Consider the following 20,741-nt stretch of genomic DNA (forward strand, 5'->3'; position numbering starts at 1 on the left):
ACATCTGGGACCAGATGGCATTCAAGCAAGAGTTCTGAGAGAACTCAAATGTGAAATTGCAGAACTATTAACTATGGTTTGTAACCTGTCCTTTAAATCAGCTTCTGTACTCAGTGACTGGAAGATAGCTAATGTAATGCCAATATTTAAAAAAGGCTCTAGAGGTGATCCCGGAAATTACAGACCGGTAAGTCTGGGCAAATTAGTTGAAACAATAGTAAAGAATAAAATTGTCAGACACATAGAAGAACATAAATTGTTGGGCAAAAGTAAACATGGTTTCTGTAAAGGGAAATCATGTCTTACTAATCTATTAAGGTTCTTTGAAGGGGTCAACAAACATGTGGACAAGGGGGATCCAGTGGACATAGTGTACTTAGATTTCCAGAAAGCCTTTGACAAAGTCCTCACCAAAGGCTCTTATGTAAATTAAGTTGTCATGGGGTAAGAGGAAAGATCCTTTCATGGATTGAGAACTGGTTAAAAGACAGGGAACAAAGGGTAGGAATAAATGGGAAAATTTTCAGAATGGAGAGGGGTAACTAGTGGTGTTCCCCAAGGGTCAGTCCTAGGACCAATCCTATTCAACTTATTCATAAAGGATCTGGAGAAAGGGATAAACAGTGAAGTGTCAAAGTTTGCAGATGATACTAAACTGCTCAAGATAGTTAAGACCAAAGCAGACTCTGAAGAACTTCAAAAAGATCTCACAAAACTAAGTGATTGGGCAACAAAATGGCAAATGAAATTTAATGTGGATAAATGTAAAGTAATGCACATTGGAAAAAATAACCCCAAGTATACATACAATATGATGGGGGCTAATTTAGCTACAACTAATCAGGAAAGAGATCTTGGAGTCATCGTGGATAGTTCTCTGAAGATGTCCATGCAGTGTGCAGCGGCAATCAAAAACGCAAACGGGATGTTAGGAATCATTAAAACAGGGATGGAGAATAAGATGGAGAATATCTTATTGCCCTTTATAAATCCATGGTACGCTCACATCTTGAATACTGCGTACAGATGTGGTCTCCTCATCTCAAAAAAGATATACTGGCATTAGAAAAGGTTCAGAAAAGGGCGACTATAATGATTAGGGGTTTGGAACTTGTCCCATATGAGGAGAGATTAAAGAGGCTAGGACTTTTCAGCTTGGAAAAGAGGAGACTAAGGGGGATATGATAGAGGTATATAAAATCATGAGTGGTGTGGAGAAAGTGAATAAGGAAAAGTTATGTACTTGTTCCCATAACATAAGAACTAGGGGCCACCAAATGAAATTAATGGGCAGCAGGTTTAAAACAAATAAAAGGAAGTTCTTCTTTACAAAGCGCACAGTCTACCTGTGGAACTCCTTGCCTGAGGACGTTGTGAAGGCTATAAAAGGTTTAACAGAGAACTAGATAAATTCATGGAGGCTAAGTCCATTAATGGCTAATAGCCAGGATGGGTAAGGAATGGTGTCCCTAGCCTCTGTTTGTCAGCCTGTGGAGATGGATGCAGGAGAGAGATCACTTGATCATTACCTGTTAGGTTCACTCCCTCTGGGGCACCTGGCATTGGCCACTGTCGGTAGATGGGACACTGGGCAGGATGGACCTTTGGTCTGACCCAGTATGGTGATTCTTATGTTCTTAATTACCAGTTACCTGGAAGCTGTTGTTTGCTTGGACAGAAAATTATTTCCTGATACGACTGAAATTGATGGGAGCTGTGGCTGTAGCTCCAGCCCTAGGCATATTAAGATGGGCATCCCTGAATTAAGGCACTGATTTAGAGACTGCTTTTGAAAATCTGAGCTTATGTGACTTGCCCAGTGAGTCAATTAGAGAGCTGGGATGGGACCCCAGAGATGAAATCCTGACCTCCTTGAAGTCAATAGCAAAACTCCCAGGCTTTCCGCTAGATCTGCTGATCCATGTGACTCCCCTAGTCGGAATATACGATGGAGGGCTCTTGGGCACTTATGTTGGATGGTTTGCTTGCTGCACTCATGCACTCCTTCCTGCTACTGGGGTGTCCAGAGCTGTCTCAGGTGTGTTCTCACCAGTATTATACACAAGGAAGGGGCTCTCACTTCCCTGGTCTATGATGTGACTCACTAGGGGTACGTCTACACTGCAGCCAGAGGTGTTAATGCAGCACGTATAGACAGACCCGAGCTAGCATTGATCTAGCTGGGTCAAGTACCAATAGCAGTGAAGCTGCAGCGGCATAGGGGCAGAATGGGCTAGCAGCTGGAGTGCATATCCAGCATCCTGAGCAGGCTTGTGAAGCCCAGCTGCCACGGCTTCGCTGCTGTTGTTGCTCGAGCTAGCTGGATCAAAGCTATGTGTACATGTGCTGCAGTCACTCCTCTGATTTGAATGCAGGGTAGATGTACCGTGAGTGACTTAGTAGCCGAAGTCCCATTTTTCAAAAGTGACAGGTGCGTAAGTCCCACTAACTTTCAATGGGTTTTTGGGGCTCCTACAGGCCAGATTTTTAAAGATATAGAGGTGCCTAAAGACACAGCTAGGCACCTAGTGAGATTTTCAGACAGGCCTAGGGGCTGAATACTCAAAAGCAGTTAGTCCCCTGATTTTGATGGAAGTTGGGAGCCTAACTCCTTTTGGCATTCAACCCCAGGTGCAGAACTCCCCTTGATCTCAGGAGTCTGCACCTAGCTGCTTTTGAAAATCCCACAAAGCACCTATCTGCATTTTTAGGTGCCTAAATACCTTTGAAAATCTGGTCCTAGGTGGTTAAGTTGGTTCTTATCTCCATCTCTTCCCCTGGTTTGTGAATCACTCTGCAGCTTAGGTGGGAATTAGGTGGCCAGATGCCCACAGGGAGGTAGCAGGGCATATGCTCAGAGGCAGGGACGTAAGTGCTAGGGAACATTTACTGCAGGATCTTAGGCTCTGAGTGAGTTTAGGCACCTGAAGGGTTTGGTTGCAGTTTTGTGCATGACACTGGTCCCCCAAACAGGTTTGTAGGTGCCTAACTCCCTTTGTGCACCCAGGCCTTAGATGTTTTTGAAAATATTGCAAAAGACCTAATAGATACCCCACCCTCTATATTACATAGAATACCAGGGGTGGAAGGGATCTCAGGAGGTCATCTAGTCCAAACCCCTGCTCAAAGCAGGACCAATCCCCAGACAGATTTTTGCCCCAGATCTCTAAATGGCCCCCTCAAGGACTGAACTCACAACCCTGGATTTAGCAGGCCAATGCTCAAACCACTGAACTATCCCTCCCCCCTGCTACGTATGCTATGTATCCTATTTATCTCATTACCCTCCCTCTGGCTAATCTTCAGCCCAAGACTGACTTCACAATTTGCAGAGTCCCTGAGAAGAAATTGGAAAGGACTAAACCATTCCTCGAGTTGCCTCCCTTTGCATCACCACTGGTGGAGAGGGAGTAGATGCTTCCAGCTCTAGCAGCAGGGCTGGAGAAGGAGAAGATATGACCAGCCCATGAGTTACAGGGCCCATGTGAGATGCATGGCTTGTGCTGTAGCCAGTGCATATCGGGCACTAAGCACATGCTGATCACTTATAAAGTGTCACTGTAGCTGTCCACACGGTTTCACAGTGTGAATGTGCTTCCTTGTTGTGAGACCTGCTGTCATTTTTTTTTTGTCAACATCTTAACTTGTTCCTCTGTTAATTGACTCTGAAGGATCTCCTAGCAACGGCCTTGGACATAATGAAGCTGGAAAAGCTAGAGTTTAGTGGGATAAGAGGAAAGGCGCTGAGCCAGCAGGTCCTGAGCATGTATGAAGAGTTCCAGGAGGTGTACAAAGTACTTTCAGACCAAAGCTATGACTGTCTCGACACAAACAACATGGTAGGTGGTACTGGACTCCAGGAGAACTAACTGTTTGTAAATGCTTTCAAAGAAGCATGTTCTTTCTAGAAAAATCCCAAATCCACTTGAAATTCTCTAGCTTTGTTTCCAGCCTCTTCCTCCCTCAGTGCATCATTTCCTGATTTTTTCGCCCATAGATTGAAGGGCGCTGGCAGGTTGCATGAAAAGGCTGTCTTCTAAACTGGGTTCTCACAGTGGGTACATTTTTACACACTTATAACAGAATTGTGGTTAGATGTTTGGCCGTGTGTGTGTGTGTGTGTTCCGTCTGCGTGCTGTACTGACTTTGGCCAGATAGCCCGTACAGCAGGCTCCGATCAAACTGCTCTTTAACTACAGACTTGGTTCGTAGCAAAGGCACTTGGTCAGGTTTATTGTCTATGAAGCACGGTTCTAATGCCCTGGCTCAATGGTTACAGGTACACTAACACATGTATGCCCGTTGCAATGGACTAGCTGAGTTAGTGGCGGGACTTTCCATTATCTCCTAGGCCAGCCAAAGACACTACCTCTGAGATATCTTTTTATACATTAATACAAACAAGTTACGTACTGCCCCTCTGATGTAGCTAGTTGACACCCTCTGACGTAGCCAGTTACCACCCATTACCTTGTACATCTTTATCCATCAAACTGTCATCCTGACCTTATCTTTAGGATGGGTCAGTGTGTTCCTGTTCTCTTTGGGGAATGTGTTTATACCATTCTTAGTATGGGGTGTTCTGGTACTACCCTTCTGGAATGTGTTTGCGTGAGTGCGCTGCGCCTAGCACCTCTTAGGCATATGCGTTTTTGCAATATCAGTCCTGCTCTTGCCAGATTTTCTGAGCAGGGCCTACCTCTTGTTCACAGCCTGATTTTGCTTTATAGTAGCAAAGTTTTGACCACTACTTTGGTTCATCCCTCGCCCCGTGCCGCTTCCCGCCGCCCCCATTGGCCTGGAGCGGTGAACCGTGGCCAGTGGGATCGGCCGAACCTGCGGATGTGGCAGGTAAACAAACCGACCCGGCCTGCCAGGGTGCTTACCCTGGCAAGTCACGTGCCAAAGGTTGCTGACCCCTGTTCGATATCATGCAAAGGGAACTCCTGATTTTTCTTACTTCCATCATTCACCTCATTCTGCGACTGCAGTCATGATGGTTGGTGTCTTCACTGACTGGTTTGCTTGTTCACTGCAGCTAGTTAGCAGCACACTTCCAGGTCTGTCCCAGTGTGCAAAGGAGGGAATTATAAAAGCTCTAAACTGCCACAGTGATGATCCGTGGTATTGCATGGGAGAGAGGTGCGGTCCCAGAAAAAATTACTACTAGTAATACTAATTAATAATTAATGTGTAGCTCTTACATAGTGCTTTTCATAGGCACCGACTCCATGGGTGCTCCAGCCCAGGAGCACCCACAGAAAGAAAATTAGTACCCACTGGCAGCCAGCTCCCCCCCCCCCCAGTGCCTCCCATGATCTTCTGTTCAGTGGCATTCAGGAGATGCTGGGGGTAGGAGGAGGATTGAGGCTGGGGTGTGCTCGGGGGAAGAGGTGGAACTGGATGGGAAGAGGCAGGGTGGGGTGGGGCATAGGGAAAGGAGTGGAGTGGGGGCGAGACCTGAGGAAGAGTGGGGGTTGAGCACCCCCAGGGCAAGGAGGAAGCCGGCACCTGTGGTGCTTTTCATCAGTAGATCTCAAAGCAGGTCGCAGGTGGTGTGGGACGTTCTAGGTTAAGACCTTAAACTCCACCTGGAAACCAAAAGGCAGCCAGTGCCGATCCTGAAGCATGGGTGCTGTGTGTGCTGCCAGGGAGATGCACTGCTTAATGAGCAAGCAGCTGCATTCTATGCCAGCTTCAGTCACCAAGCTGATTTAAGGTATAGGTGCACATGGAGCATACTGCATAACCTAACCGCGAGGTGATACAGATTTAGATCACAGTAGCAAAAGTCCTCCAAGATTCCATAGGTCCCCCCCGTCTCATGCACTGCAGAAGCTGGACAGCACATAGAGAAGAAGGAAGGGAGGGATGGCTGACATGAACGAGGCAACGTGTGTGTGTGTGGGGCAATCTACACATTGAACAATGAGGATAAAAATATCTTGGGTGTCTGCTTCTTTCACTGCTCACTGAAGGAGGCACGGGTCCTGTGGAAACTACACTGTGTGCTCATGTAATTAAAGACCTTGTCATGCATATGCACAAAGGGCAGAGTTAAGGTTGCACAGGCCACCTTGCAGATGGCATTTTTTTATTGTTCAGTGCCTCAGTGAGCTTGATATTCTGTTGACATGGTTATTGTATGGAATTATATTTATTTCTTGTACTGTGATATAGCTATATAATGGTGCATTACAGACAAGTTAAAATAACTGTTCCCTCCCTGAGTATTAGTAAATGGAACTGTCCAGTTTGAGGATGGGGCCAATGAGGTAATAGAAGGACTCCCCTCCAGTCACTGGCTGTGTCTTGCCAGCTGCAGTCCACAGCAGCAGAGTCTCTGTGGTATGTCTAACATCTGTGATGGCTGTCAGGGTTTTACTGTTGAGCTCAGCTGTCAGACTGATATTGTTCCAGACAGTTCTTACTTGGGGAGGGAGGTCACAAAAGTGGCTGCTAGGATCAGAAATCTGCCTCTGGAAGAGGCTGGCTTTGGATCCTGTTCTCCCCTGCCTCTCACGGGATTTTCTGAACCACATTTGTTAATGAATCAGCAATGGCCCCTTTACAGCTGTGCCAGCCATGAGCCAGTGCTGTAAGGGAATCTAGAGAAAATCTGAGACCCAAAATGCCAGGACCTTGCTGATGCAAGCTAAGAAGTTTTGTCCAGGTTAAGAAGCCTGAAATCTGACTGATCGATTTGCCAAGTCCCTGTGATCCTTTGTGTGGTTCAAAATTATTTACCTTTTTTTTAAAAAAACCCAACAACCTAGTTTTCTCTCTCAAACTTCAAAGCATTTATTAAAATCGATCTGTGAAGAATGGGTTGAAAGATAATGGAATTGCCTCAACACGGTCCAGTTTACAGTAAGCTTGTGATCAGAGTCCCAACATGAATTTGGTTTAAACGTATGTCTGCTTTTTAATGCAAAAAGTGCATTTGTAAGATTTCTGACCTAGAGATTCAGAGGGGTAGCCGTGTTAGTCTGAATCTGTAAAAAGCAACAGAGGGACTAATCGAACCATCTAGTAGCTGGTTCCCTCCGAAGTTTCCCTCAGGATAGCTGGCACTCGTCCGTCTCCGCAGTTTTATCTGGTAAAGAGGGTCCTGTGGCACCTTTGAGACTAACAGAAGTACTGGGAGCATAAGCTTTCGTGGGTAAGAACCTCACTTCTTCAGATGCACTTGCTTCTTCAGAAGTGAGGTTCTTACCCACGAAAGCTTATGCTCCCAGTACTTCTGTTAGTCTCAAAAGTGCCACAGGACCCTCTGTTGCTTTTGACCTAGAGATGTGACTTACGGTGCACTCCCCAAAAGAAACATTTTTACGGTCTGCATGACTGAAAAATAACAGCACTCAAGTCATGAACATGCACAGGACAAATGGGCTTGAAGATATTTAGGGCCAGATCCTCAGCTGGGGTAAAATGGTGATGCTGTATTGAAGTCAGTGGAGCTTCACTGATTTACGCCAGCTGAGGATCTGCCTCTTCTGAGGATCTGCCCTTTCCCGCTCCTGACATGCAGGAAAGGGGTGGGGTACAGTGTCGAAAGCAGTGTGATTCTTGTCAAGGACAGTGTTCCTCACTCTAACATTGTGTAACAGCTTGATGTGCTTCATTTTCTTAGGAGTTCGAACATGATGCCTCTGACTTTAAGCAGAAAATGGAAGATATGGACAGAAGGCTGGGGACTATTTTCAGCCAGGCTTTTGATGATGCAGCTGGCTTGGAGCATGCCTTCAAGGTCTGTGATTCTTGCCAAAGAAATGAAGCTCTTTTTGTACAGGTACCCCATCCTTCCCCAAACAAACTACCTGTCCCATAGCTGTGCTCTGACAGTGCCCTGTTCAGGACACGCAGACTGCTTTTCTAAATGCAAAGCATTTCTCTAGCTAAAATACACCATTTAGTTTCTTGTTTGTTGCTTTGTTTGTGAAGGGTTAATAAGGTGACAGCTTGGATGCCCAGAGAGATGCATTGCGTATTTGTGCTGCTATACAAGCAAACAGAGCAGTGATTCCCATACTGCAGCCTGTGGGCTAGTGTTGGTCTGCAGAACACTGGCTAGCTCTCCTCCCTGTTTGCAGCTGCTTGTTTTGGTTTCCAGGTGTCTCATTTCTGAGGGGAGGAAACAGGAGTTGCCTTCAGGGACTAGAACTGCCAGCGGCCTCCAGGGACTGGAATAGTTGGGGTAGAAAGGAAATAAGGAGCCAGGCAGCTATTCCAGGTCAGTGTGGCAGGCGAGGACCAGCTGGAGAAGTAGAGGCAGAGAGAGGAACAAAAGAGTTGGGAGATGAACTGGGTAGGGAGCTAGTCCACAAGACACTCCCTCTCTCAGTCCTGGGGCTGGCAGAACAATGGCAAAACATTTGGTGAGGAAGTTCAAAGGGTCAATGTTGGTCCCATTTAGCAGGGTTCCACATGGACCTGTTTTTCATTTTCAAGACTATTTCATGAAATTATTTTATTGATATTTTTATGGCTCCTGAAATGTGGTGTTTACAAAAAAAACCAAGGTTTTGTTAAATAAAAATCTTTTGTTTATGAAAAAACATGGTTTTTGGTGAGTGAAAATTGTCACTAATGATTTCACTAACATTTTGATAAAAAAGTTGTTAACAAATGTGAAAAATGGGAAAAGGCAACTTTTCTGGGGGGGGGTGAAAAAATTCTTTTTTGGGAAAAAAAAGCTATTTTTTGATTAAAATAATTTTCATTTAACAAATTTTGACCAGCTCTGATTATTGAGATGCACTGCATATTATGGAGAAAGCTTGAGGAATGCTTGTAAATGAGAGATGGGACTTTCTGGAAAAATGAGTGTGATCAGTGCAGGTTTTTCTTTTTCAAAACCGTCCCTCATTGAATACAGTATTGAGAGTTCATGGCCTTTAAAGAAGTTCATAGCAACCAGGGGCTGCTGGAGAAGCTGGGGCTGTGATTTTTTTCTTTTCTTTTCTGTTTGTTCCTCTCCTTAGTTGCTGGACATATTTGGGAGCCTTCTGGAACGGCCAGTGATAGCTGCCAATGCCTCTGACAAATATCCTCGGCTTATCACCATGTTTGACAGAGACCTGGATGATGCTAAATTGATCTACTCGAGGCATATTCAGGAGGAGATGGAGCTAGGTTCGTGTTAGTAATTGTGCAAAATTGTTTGACCAGAAACAAGAGCAGAGCAATCAAGATGATTTGAATTTATTTTAATCAAGATATAAATCTGATTTTTTAAAAAAAATCATATACTTAATCAGTTTTACAAATCCTCAAACTAATTTGAAAATATGTACTAGTACAGTTTTAGATTAAAAGATATAATTATTATAATTAAAATTATGAATGCAGGTTTTTAAACTAATTTATTTCAATTTCACCACATTAGAGCATTTTACAGATTGCTATAGACAAAGAACAAAATATTGAAAATATTAACATTATTTTGCTACAAACTCTTATCAAATGTGATTTTCCCCCACTTGCCATTCCCTTTTACTCTTAAACATGATCACTCTTAAAATTATAAATTATTCTTAGTGTGATAAATGTACTTAATCTCATAGTTACTCAAATATTAATATTAAATAATTTAAATATTTTAAATAACTATTAAATTCCCTTATAATAATACAAAATACATGTGTAGACCTGTAGTTAATAATCTTATGAACCACAGAGTATTTGCTAGAAGAGTCTAATCTGTGAGCTGTGATTGGTCTGAGTTCTGGGGAGTGAAAGGACACCCCAGGCATGTAATTTAACCAATCAGATGTAGAAGTGAGAACACTTCAGCTAGGTATAAAACTCTCCTGTATGTTCTCAGAAATTAAAAACAATTGTTCTTTTCCTCACTTGATACTTTTCCAGAATATTCTGCATTCAACCAAAAATATAAACTACAAAAAGATTAAACTTCTTAGTAGAAAAAGTGTGTGTGTAAAATCTGAAATTCTGCTAACAATTAGGAGAAACTAAATAAAGCAACAAGAACATTAAAGCTGATCAGGGAATGATCACTGCAAAATATTTGATCAGAAAAATGAAAACCCCAAAACCAAAAAATCATAGAACTATGGGGCTGGAAGGGATCTTGAGAAGTCCTCACATCCACCTGAGGCAGGACAGAGTAAACCTAGACTGTCCCTGACAGGTATTTGGCCAACCTGTTCTTAAAAACCTCCAATGATGGGGACTCCACAACCTCTCTTGGAAGCCTGTTCCACAGCTTAACTACCCTTAGAGTTAAAAAGTTTTTCCAAATATCTAACCTAAATCTCTCTTGTTGTAGGGGCACCCCCTAGAATGGCATGCAGCTCATCATTTCTGTGGGATGTCTGGGGCTCTGACCCGGAGCGGCTGTTTGCCTCTCTGGTTCTTTAGTAGGCTTGCCTGATATTCTAGGCAGGCCTGACTCTCCATTAGACAAAACTTAAAGAAGAGAATGATCTGGGGAGTCTTTCCCATTTTTGTCCAGGCGCCCCCGACTGACCTCACCGAGGCCGGCCAGGAGCACCTATGACAGCAGCAGATGGTACAGTATGACTGGTAACCGTCTTTGCCAACTTGCAAAGCAGCAGACGGTACAGTATGGCTGGTAACCGTCTTTGCTAACTTGCAAAGGCAAGGGGATGCTGCTGTGTAGTGCTGCAGTACTGTGTCTGTCAGCAGCATCCAGTAGACATACGGTGACAGTGAAAAAAGGCTGAACGGGCTCCATGGTTGCTGTGCTATGGCATCTGCCTGGGCAATCCAGGAAAAAGGGCATGAAATGTTTGTCTGCCATTGCTTTCACGGAGGGAGGATTGACTGACGACATTTACCCATAACCACCCGTGACAAATTTTTGGTCCCATCAGGCATTGGGATCTCAACCCAGAATTCCAATGGGCGGGGGAGACTGCGGGAACTATGGGATAGCTATGGGATAACTACCCACAGTGCAACGCTCTGGAAGTCGACGCTAGCCTCGGTACATGGACGCACACCACCAAATTAATGTGCTTAGTGTGTCCGCATGCACTCGACTTTATACAATCGGTTGCCAAAAATCGAATTCTGTAAATTCGGAGTAATCCCGTAGTGTAGACATAGCCTTAGCCCTTCTGATTTTTTCCTACATGTGCTGTTCTTGTGTTATCCTCCTTAGCAATTACCCCATGTTTCCATTTTTTGTAGGATTTGTTTTTGATTTTCAGGTCATTAAAGAGCACCTGCGGGAGCCATAATGGCCTCTTACTGTTCTTCCTAACTTTCCTTTGCATTGGGATAGTCTGCACTTGTGCCTTTAATATTGTCACCTTGAGAACCTACTAGCTCTCCTGAACTCCTTTTCCCCTTAGATTTTTCCCCCCCATGGGCCCTTACACAGTAGTTCACTGAGTTTGTTAAAGTCTGCTTTTTTTGAAGTACATTGTCTTTGTTCTGCTGTTCTCACCCTTTCCTTAGATTCATGAAATCTATCATTTCATGATCACTTTCGCCCAAATTACTTCCACCTTCAGATTTACACCCAATTCTTCCCTGCTGGTCAGAATCAAGTCTAAAATGTCTGTCTCCCTGGTTACTTCCTCCACTTTCTGAAACAAAAACTTGTCCCTAATACATTCCAAGGAATTATGGGACATTTTGTGTTTTGCAGTATCACCTTTCCAACAGATGGCTGGGTAGTTAAGGTCACCCATTACTACCAGGTCTTATGTTTTGGATATTTCTGTTTGTTCTAGAAATGCCTCATCCATTTCCTCTTCCTGATTTGTAGACCCCTACCATCATGTCACCCCTATTTTTTTACCCCTTTTATCTTTACTCAGAGACTTTCAGCTGGTCTGATTCTCATCTCTTTCTGGACCTCAGAACCAGTGTATATATTTTTCACTTATAATGTCACACCTCCTCCCTTTTTATTCTGCCTGTCCTGCCTGAACATGCTGTATTCCCTTATTGCAATATTCCAGTCATGAGACCTTTCCCTCCAAGTCTCTGTGACGCCAATTAAATGATAATTTAGCTTATATATTAATAATTCCAGTTCTTTCTGATTATTCTCCTTCTTCTTGCATGTGTGTTCAGTTGCTGAAAATTTTTGATGAAAGCAACAATGTTTTGGGAAAAAAAAATTGTTTTGTCAAAAAGTCATTTTCCATTGCAAAAAGGTTTCAGTGGAAATTTTTTGACCAACTCTGAAAAGCATCACTTTATCAGCCAAGGCCTACAAAATGAGAAGAAATTAAAGAACTAGCAACATATAAATAAAAATCTAATTGAATTAAAAAAAACTGATTCAAATTTGTTTTAAAAGTCATCAGATTGTTTTTAAAATCATGATTTTTTTTATCCACTTTACCTGAAATTGAGATTGGTAACACATGCTTAGTTTTACATCCAACTAGCCTGTGTGAGGAAGGAGTTTCTCCCATAACCACATGCTCATGTAACTGCCTCTGCTAGTTAATGGGACTTGCATGTCTGAACAGAGAGACTTGTACACTGGCTGGTTGTGAGTTTCCCGCACTTCCCCTGAAACCTGTAAATCCAAAGTGCATTAGCAGAAAGTCTTAACTATGGATTTACTCAATCCATGAACACTGACACAGGATGGAAAAGATTGACTCCTATCAGATTATCAGAATCAAACGCTAGCTATTTGAATGATGCCCAGATCACACCACCTGCAGGGAATGAACCTGGACCTCAGGACTTTTAGTGCCTGAGTTAAAGAAGCAGGCTCTGTAACTCAGCTGCTGAAACTGACTCACAACCCTGTCTATATATGGGCTGCCACTAGACGGGGACCATGATCCACATTGTGTCAGTGTGGGCTCCGCTATATTGGTACTACAGTTATTGTTTTATTCTGCTTTTAATGCTCTGTGGTTGAAAATATTTATGGCTTAAAATATTTTAATCTTAAGTAAACACATTTAAAGGTATGCGAGTTAGAAGCACTGTGTATTTTTACACTATGTCCTTGCCACTCCTAGTTTGATGATTGCAAAGATGTAATAAATCATCCTAAACTTCTTGAAAGAGTCAGGCAAAAAAGGCTATTTGGCACTAGGTTAAATATGTGAGGTGAAATCCTGGCTTGTTTGAAGTAAACAGCAAAACTCTCATTGATGTTAATGGGGCCAGGACATCACTGGCCATGTTTGCTTTGCAAGTTGTTCTAAGTCAGTAGAAATATTTTGTTGAATCATGTAAAAGATGTGAACATTCTTAGCTCTGTGCTGCTCTTGCTGTGCACACACAGCTCCCAGCAACACCACTACTGCTATTGCGTCCTGACTGATGGCACGGCGAGGTCCTCAGGCACTGGCAAGCTTTGCAGATTTCTTAGTCTGGAGTGCACTGGTTCTGCAAGGCAGGGGATCAGGCAGCCCATTTAATCAAAGCCAGTATGTTCCATGAGGCACTAGTGTTACACAGAATCACAACATGCCATTAACTTGCCTTGCCAGATGCTGCTGCAATTCTTTCAGGACCTGTTGACTTTGCTGTGAGGCGTTGTTCCCAAAGTCATTAATGACTCACAAAGCAGAGCAAAGAGATTGAGACTGACCTTGGCTGGCATCCCCCATCAAGTAGGCAGTTAAAACCTGCCTTTGCTCCAGGATTATATCATGATTCCAGAATGCTCGGTTCAAAGAGAAATCCTAGGAAATCAGGGGAATGTTAAATAGACATGTTATCATCAGTGGGATCTCTGCTGTTGGGGATGATATACAGTGCAGAGCTGAGTAGTAAATACCTTCAAATCTTCACTTTAAGTTATATTTGTCTTCATCCAGGCTACCCCCCCGTGCACAGGAACATGTCCTTGGTAGCTGGGGCTTTGCGCTGGGCTCAGGAGCTGAGAGACCGGATCCAGGTCCCATTCAGTCATTTTAGGCACATCACACATCCGTGCGTATCTTTATCACAGATAAGTTATTGTTTTAACTATCTTGATCCCTTTTCTCAATGAATCTGAGTTTCATCCTGTGTTGACTACTATATTCTAGTTAGAGCTAAAAATCCTTTTTAACCAGAAAGATAAAGTGTGTTTGTCATGGAGAAGTAATTACAATTGTGTTTTCAGCTTTCCTGAAATCATTTTTTAATAAGTTCCTTAATTGGATTTGTTGTGAAATGATTAAGAGGCGCAGTGAGCAGATGCACAGAGCTTATCAGCTTTCAAACACAGCTTTAGGTTCGAAGTGAAGGAGTTATTGGACCTTTTCCCCACCACTATACAATCCTGCATAGATAGCAGTCTCTGCTCAAGAGGAGCCCAGGACTAGAACAATAGGGATGCTGCAGGTTGTGATTAAGGTACCTTGGCAGAGCTGTGAATGGCAAGGGGTTTAGTACTGCTGCAGCAGGGGAAGCTGTAGTACTAGAATAAATAGAGCAGCATTGGCAGAACTGTGTGGATTTTCCAGAGTTGAAATAGCAGGGGGGCTGTAGGCCAGGACTGAAGTGCATTGGCAGAGGTCGGTAGGGATGCTGCTTGTTCCACAAATGAGAAGGATTGAAAACAATTGCACCCTAGATTAAAGGGCAAACCTGGAAGCTATTGAGATTTTTTCCATCAGAACATTTCTTTTTTGTTATTATGGGTCATCTTGTAAAAACAGTCCCACACATTGGCTGCTTTCATCTCTTACTGGCCCTAGGCACACCTAATAAATCCAAAGGAAGCAGAAAGCAAATAAGAGCAAAGGAGTTAGATGGTTTTGATTCATGAAAGTTGAAAGAACTCCATTGGCATTACCTTGGAGCGTGGAGTGACTCTGGCTGCTGGTTCTTGCTAGAAGGGATTGTAAACTGTGATGATTCTGCATTTTTGAAACAGTCCTCTAATAAGTCATTCCCATTGCGCCGTCCAGTGTTTTGGTATCGATAGCCTCTGTGCTGCCATCCTAACTATACTACTAGTTTGTAGTAATAAAGACATTAACATGGTGAGAATGGGAGCCCATACCCACTGCCCCAAACACATAACCCAAATCCATTGCATTCCCTGGGAGCTTTCACAGCAAATGCTATATACACCATGAAGAAAGGCCAGATCTGCATTTTATACAGATTCTATTCACTCCATTTAGCTCAGCTAATAACCTGCCCTCCAGCTGTAGGTGAGAGGCTGCCGTATCAGACTTGCAGCTCATAAGGGTAAAATAAAAAGAGAAGATGAGGACTGGGGTCAGGGCATTGGTGTTGGGGTGAGGAAGTCTTGTTCATGTCTAGCCCTGACATGATATGTGAATATTTTTCCTGTATGGTGACTGCATAGTGATCTGTGTGAAGGAGTTCTGGGCCTTGCTTACAGCTAGTCCAAAACTTTTGTTTGACAGACACTGGCCTTTCAACTCAATGCAAATTTCTGTGAAAAAAAATTGTTAAAAAATTTCAGATTTTCATAAAAAAACAAATCCCCTCAAATTTTTTGATGATAAACCTGAACATTTGTAAAGAAAAAAAAATCCATCTGAATTCAGTCACTTTGCAGCACAGCATTGAACTGGTACCCTCAGGCTATCTACATTAGAGAGCATTTGCATGGACACCGCATGAAACACATCACATCTGTGCTTCCAACGTGTCACAGGTGTGTCCAGTGCAATAGCTGTATGACATGCCTGAGCCCTCAGTGGTTCACTTTAAGGCATTTCAGTGCTAGTTCTTGTGTATGGGAAGCACAGGCACTGTAGTTGCACGAAGTCTGCCCAGTACAATCCCACAGTGCTCTAGAGGCCACAGTCCTGACAGCTTGGAACAGGGGCTCTATCACAGGTCAACCTGCCCTCCTTAATTACATGCATTCCTGAGAGCCCCCTACGCAGTCCTCTCAGTCTCAGCTTTGCCCAGCCCCCCACCTGCTCCCCCCCAATCCAAAAGGGAGAGTCAGGACCCAGGCAGCTGCTCCTGAGCTCTGTTTTCTCCCCTCTCCTGACTGCTGAGGAGTTGAGGTTGGAGTTTACATTCAGGGTACAATCAACTTTTTTTTTAAAGTCTGAAGGCCATTTGCAAGCCATCAATGCTTCAATCTGACACTTGGGACATTTTATTCAGTATTTTACTTTTTTGGTTCTCTCTAGTTTAACAAAATACCTTGATTTTCAAATTCTACATGGATTTAAATAAGACTAAAACATGGACAAAGGTGAATTAAAATGTCCCAACTGTAAAGACTTATGTACCAAACCTGCCATTGGTTGGTACAGTGATCCAGGCATCACAAAGAGAGTACAGCTGTGGGGGTGCTCTGCAAAACCCACAGCCACCAAAAGTGCAGATGAAGAAATGGGAATGCTGCAGCTCTCTCCTACATTGCACAGGGCAATCCAAGCTGGGGATATGAAGAGCCGGCAACCTGTCCAGCTCTGCTGGGCAAAGGGAGGCCAGGAGAGCCAAGGAGCTGTGGCACTCATGAGCTCCATGAGGCACTGGCATCTGGGGCGAGGTAGGGTAATTGCTGAGCTCAATAGGGCTGCACTAAGGCTAGGTAGAGGCCAAGGGGAGAATCGGAGAAATGGTGGAATTGCAGAATTGCAGTGCTCGGAGCCACAGGGAGCTCCCAAGTGTCATATTGGCCATGTGGGGTATTTTTAAAAAACAAAGAAAGTAGCAAACAAAAAAAAAGTGATGAACCTTACATTAAGATTGGCATGGGTCTTGCACTTAAACCTGAGATGTTAGCCGTATAAAAACATTTAAGAGAAGGCAGATAAATCTTCTGTGATTATTATTTGTATTACTGTAGCACCCCTGTCACAGACCAGGGCCCCGTTATGCAGAACAAAGACAGTCCCTGCCCTGAAGAGTTCAAATACACTCAGATTTAATCTTAACTGAAGGCACAGGTATAGAATCTAAAACTCCAGGATTGGTAAAATGGCACCTGCCCATGGCATGAAATGCTCTTAAAAATGTGTTTTGAAACAAGGAGGTAATCTACAGTTTCCATCCATTGTGTAACAATGCCTCTGTTCCACTGATAGCTGCCTGGAGTCCCCTGAAGGAAAAAGAATGATACAGAAGTACAAAGACATGGTACAGCTGCTAGAAAGGTAAGTCTGTTCACTTAGCCCAATCTTATATAAGGGGTTGATGCAGCTGCACATCACAGGGGTATCCCAAGGCTCCTGTTGACTCCAGTGGGCATTGGAGCAGAGCCCTAGCTTCCAGCCAATGTCTTACTTTATAGCTTGCATTAAGCACATGTAATCTCTAAATCTGATGCCTTTGGTTTTGTTTTTCTGTGATTAGAAGCATTGTATTATTTTGCTCTGCATTGGCTTGTTTTCCGGAGGTTTTCACTTGGCAGGTGTGTATCACAGAATCGCTTTCTGATGTTAATCAGCTAATGGGAAATACAGGGCTTGCCTCCTTGGAGGATCTCTCCTGATATAGACTTATTAGAAGAGCTGGCTCTTAAATGGATGATGAAAAAGGTAGATGTTTTAATTACATCATGAAATCAATGTAGTGAACAGGGCCGGCTCCAGGGTTTTGGCCGCCCCAAGCAGCCAAAAAAAAAAAAAGCCGTGATCGCAATCTGCTGCGACAATTCGGCGGAAGGTCCTTCGCTCCCAGTGGGAGTGAGGGACCATATGCTGAATTACCGCCGAATAGCTGGACGTGCTGCCCCTCTCCCGAGCGGCCGCCCCAAGCTCCTGCTTGCCAAGCTGGTGCCTGGAGCCGGCCCTGGTAGTGAAGAATCCCAATAAGACCCTTCAGAACAGATGCAGTGAGTGTGGATCTCTTGACTATGTTTCCCATCACAGCTCTGCCATGGTAGCATTGTTGAGTCCATTCCAGTTTACAGGAAGCAGACATTACATTCTCCTCTTAGGGTACGTCCAGACTACCCGCCGTATCAGCGGGTAGCGATCGATTTATCGGGGATTGATATATCGTGTCTCGTTAAGACGCGATATATCGATCCCCGAACGTGCTCCCCGTCGATTCCGGAACTCAACTGGAGTGAGCGGCGGTAGCGGAGTCGACGGGGGAGCCATGGCCGTCGATCCCGCGCCGTGTGGACCCCAGGTAAATCGATCTAAGATACTTCGACTTCAGCTACGCTATTCACGTAGCTGAAGTTGCGTATCTTAGATCGATCCCCCCTCTCCCCCCACAGTGTAGACCAGCCCTTAGACACTGAACACACACAATGTCTCATTAGCCTGGCCCAGTCCTTCACGCGTTATTGTCTAGCTAGTGACAGATTCCCAAGTCCTGGGATTGTGCAGATAAAACCAGGTGTGCACACCTGCCATGTTTACCTTCCAGACAGATGGGACGGGCATAGCAACTTCCCAGATAACTGAGGACTAGAAATTCAGCCATGTGGAAAAACATCCTCTGACCGGCTTCCCAAAACTCAGAATACCTTGTGGTTTTGCCCCAGTTGTGGAGTGATTCCCACACAAATTAATTTTAACTCTTATGGGTAAAAAACTTTTCATGTGGGGCAAGTATATGAAGATTTGCTGTTTGTTACTGGGGTGAAATTTCACCATTTAAAAAATGTGTTAATTGGCAATGCAATTAACTGAGACTCCAGCCAAATTAAGAAGTTCTCACTGGTGGAATGCTCATTCCATCAAGGTGCCACCCACCATGCTCCAAGCTTCTAGGCCAAACCTTGGTTTGCTGGTGAAAGGAGGAGGAAGAAACTTTAGAATTACAGCCTCCCTTTGATGTCTTGGGAATGCTGCAGGAGTCTCCTTGGGGCCAGAGAGCATGTGCAGTGCAGCCTAGCAGAAGCTGAAGTGCTTCTATAAACTTTCAGTAGGTGTGCAAACTGCACATACACAAATGATGAGACTGTATGGCATATAATTTGGCATAATCTAGATAGAGTTTCATGGGGACCGTGAAAAGCAGCTGTCTGGCTTCAGGACTACCTGCCTGCCAGATTTCAGTGTCCTACTCCTAATTGCTGAGGTGCTAGAAATGTTCAAATAATGGTTCAACGATGCCAGCTGTCATGATGTGGGATAGAACTCTCAAAACAGTCCAGGATCCCAAGTCCCTATTTCAAAAGCAACTTAAATGTTTAGGAGCCTAAGTCCCATTGGTTTCAAAGAAACGTAGAGTATGGCTACACTTTGAGCTGGGGATGTGATTCCCAGCTCAAGGAGACATACCGGCACATGCTAAAATAGGAGTGTAGCCATGGCTGCGCGAGTGCTGGGAGTAGGGTGACCAGACAGCAAATGTGAAAAAATCGGCACAGGGTGTGGGGGGGTAATAGGAGCCTATATAAGAAAAAGACCAAAAAATTGGGACTGTCCCTATAAAATTGGGACATCTGGTCATCCTAGGTGGGAGGGGCTAGCCGTGTGCATGCCTACCTAGCGCTTCTGATGGGATTGTACTCAGGGAGGCTAGCTCATCCCACCGTTCACACTGTCGTGGCTACTCTGCTGTACTTGCTCATTCAGAACTAGTGCATGTAAGTCTACTTGAGCTGGGAATTATACCCCCAGCTCAAAGTGTAGACATACCCATAGGCTCCTAAGTGCCCCAGAACCAGATTTTCACAGGTATTAGGTACCTAAAGTTGCAGATAGGCACCTAGTGGGATTGTCAATAGTGACATCGATTGTAGTTAAACACCCAACATCCTTAGGCATTTTTGAAAATCCCACCAGGCACCGATCTGCAGCTTTGAAAATCTGGTGCTGAGGCACTTTTGAAAATGAGACTTAGTCTCCTAAATCACTCAGGTGCTTTTGAAAATCTTACCTGAAATCTTTGACTTTCTGATTTGCATTTTCCCCAGTTTCCTCGTGCATGTATTTGCGGGTTTGGTCTTTGTGGAGATGCTGTGGGATATTTTGTTCTTAAAATGCATTCATATTTCTGAGTTGTGAAGTAGATTTATCGTTCATTCAGACCTGCCTCTTTGGCTGGCTGGCAGATGTCTGATGAATGTTGTCTCTGTCAGGTATCAGGAGAAGCTCTATAAGGATTGGTCCCAGACAGTGTCCGAAAAATCACAGTACAACCTCACCCAGCCAGTTATCAGACGAGATCCAGAGACCAAGCTGATCGCAGTCAATTTTGATCCACAGGTAAAATACGAAGTTAATTAATCTCACTGCAAGACTCTTCCTTGATATGCACATTGCACCCTGTCACATGACTATTTCACTGGAGCTACCCTGGGTTCAAGACAGTTCAAGAAAATGCGTTGGACCCGCTCTGCTAAAAGTGCATTCCCAGCACCATGCAGCATATTCCCTGACAGACAACTTGGATTTACTCTCCTCCTCCTGGGCCATGTCTCCTGTTAAATATCACATTCAGAGTGAAACCTTCCAGTGGAAATTCCTGTGTACCTCACACACAAATCCTAATTCAGCTGTTTTGGAGCCTGCATGCTTCATACTGTAAGAACTCACTGTCCGTGTGTTAGGGTGACCTGTTTCTTCAGTGGTACAAAACAGGATATATCCTTGGGGATGGATTCAACAGAAAATCCAGGCAGGGTCCATGAAGCACAAAAAGGGGCTCTGGCTCTGATGTATTTTTAGTTGGGGGTAGAGGAAAGAGGATTTTGTTTACAGGGAGTGCTGAGTTTTTGTTGAATCTGGCCATGTGGCTAAGCAGAGATTTTTGGTTCTGCTCCCTCTGTACATTCAGAGTTGTATCTGCTGGTAAAAAACCTCAGTTTTTATCATTGGTTTTCTGATATTCCCATTAGCATCACAGAGCCCACATAGCTCAAAGGGGGGAGCGCGAGT

General features: G+C 44.0%; 1 protein-coding gene across 1 annotated transcript in view; it reads left to right on the plus strand.

Annotated features, from left to right (window-relative positions):
* DNAH9 (dynein axonemal heavy chain 9) overlaps positions 1-20,741 on the plus strand; it is a 405,383-nt gene that overhangs the window by 28,253 nt on the left and 356,389 nt on the right. The window contains exons 7-12 of the mRNA XM_065563307.1: positions 3,672-3,839; positions 7,634-7,750; positions 8,985-9,135; positions 13,791-13,905; positions 16,986-17,054; positions 19,943-20,069. Of these exons, the coding sequence (XP_065419379.1) occupies positions 3,672-3,839; positions 7,634-7,750; positions 8,985-9,135; positions 13,791-13,905; positions 16,986-17,054; positions 19,943-20,069 (747 nt within the window). The remainder of the gene's footprint in view (positions 1-3,671; positions 3,840-7,633; positions 7,751-8,984; positions 9,136-13,790; positions 13,906-16,985; positions 17,055-19,942; positions 20,070-20,741) is intronic.

The sequence above is a fragment of the Chrysemys picta genome, chromosome 12 (genome assembly GCF_011386835.1).
Source record: "Chrysemys picta bellii isolate R12L10 chromosome 12, ASM1138683v2, whole genome shotgun sequence".
Taxonomy (NCBI): domain Eukaryota; kingdom Metazoa; phylum Chordata; order Testudines; family Emydidae; genus Chrysemys; species Chrysemys picta.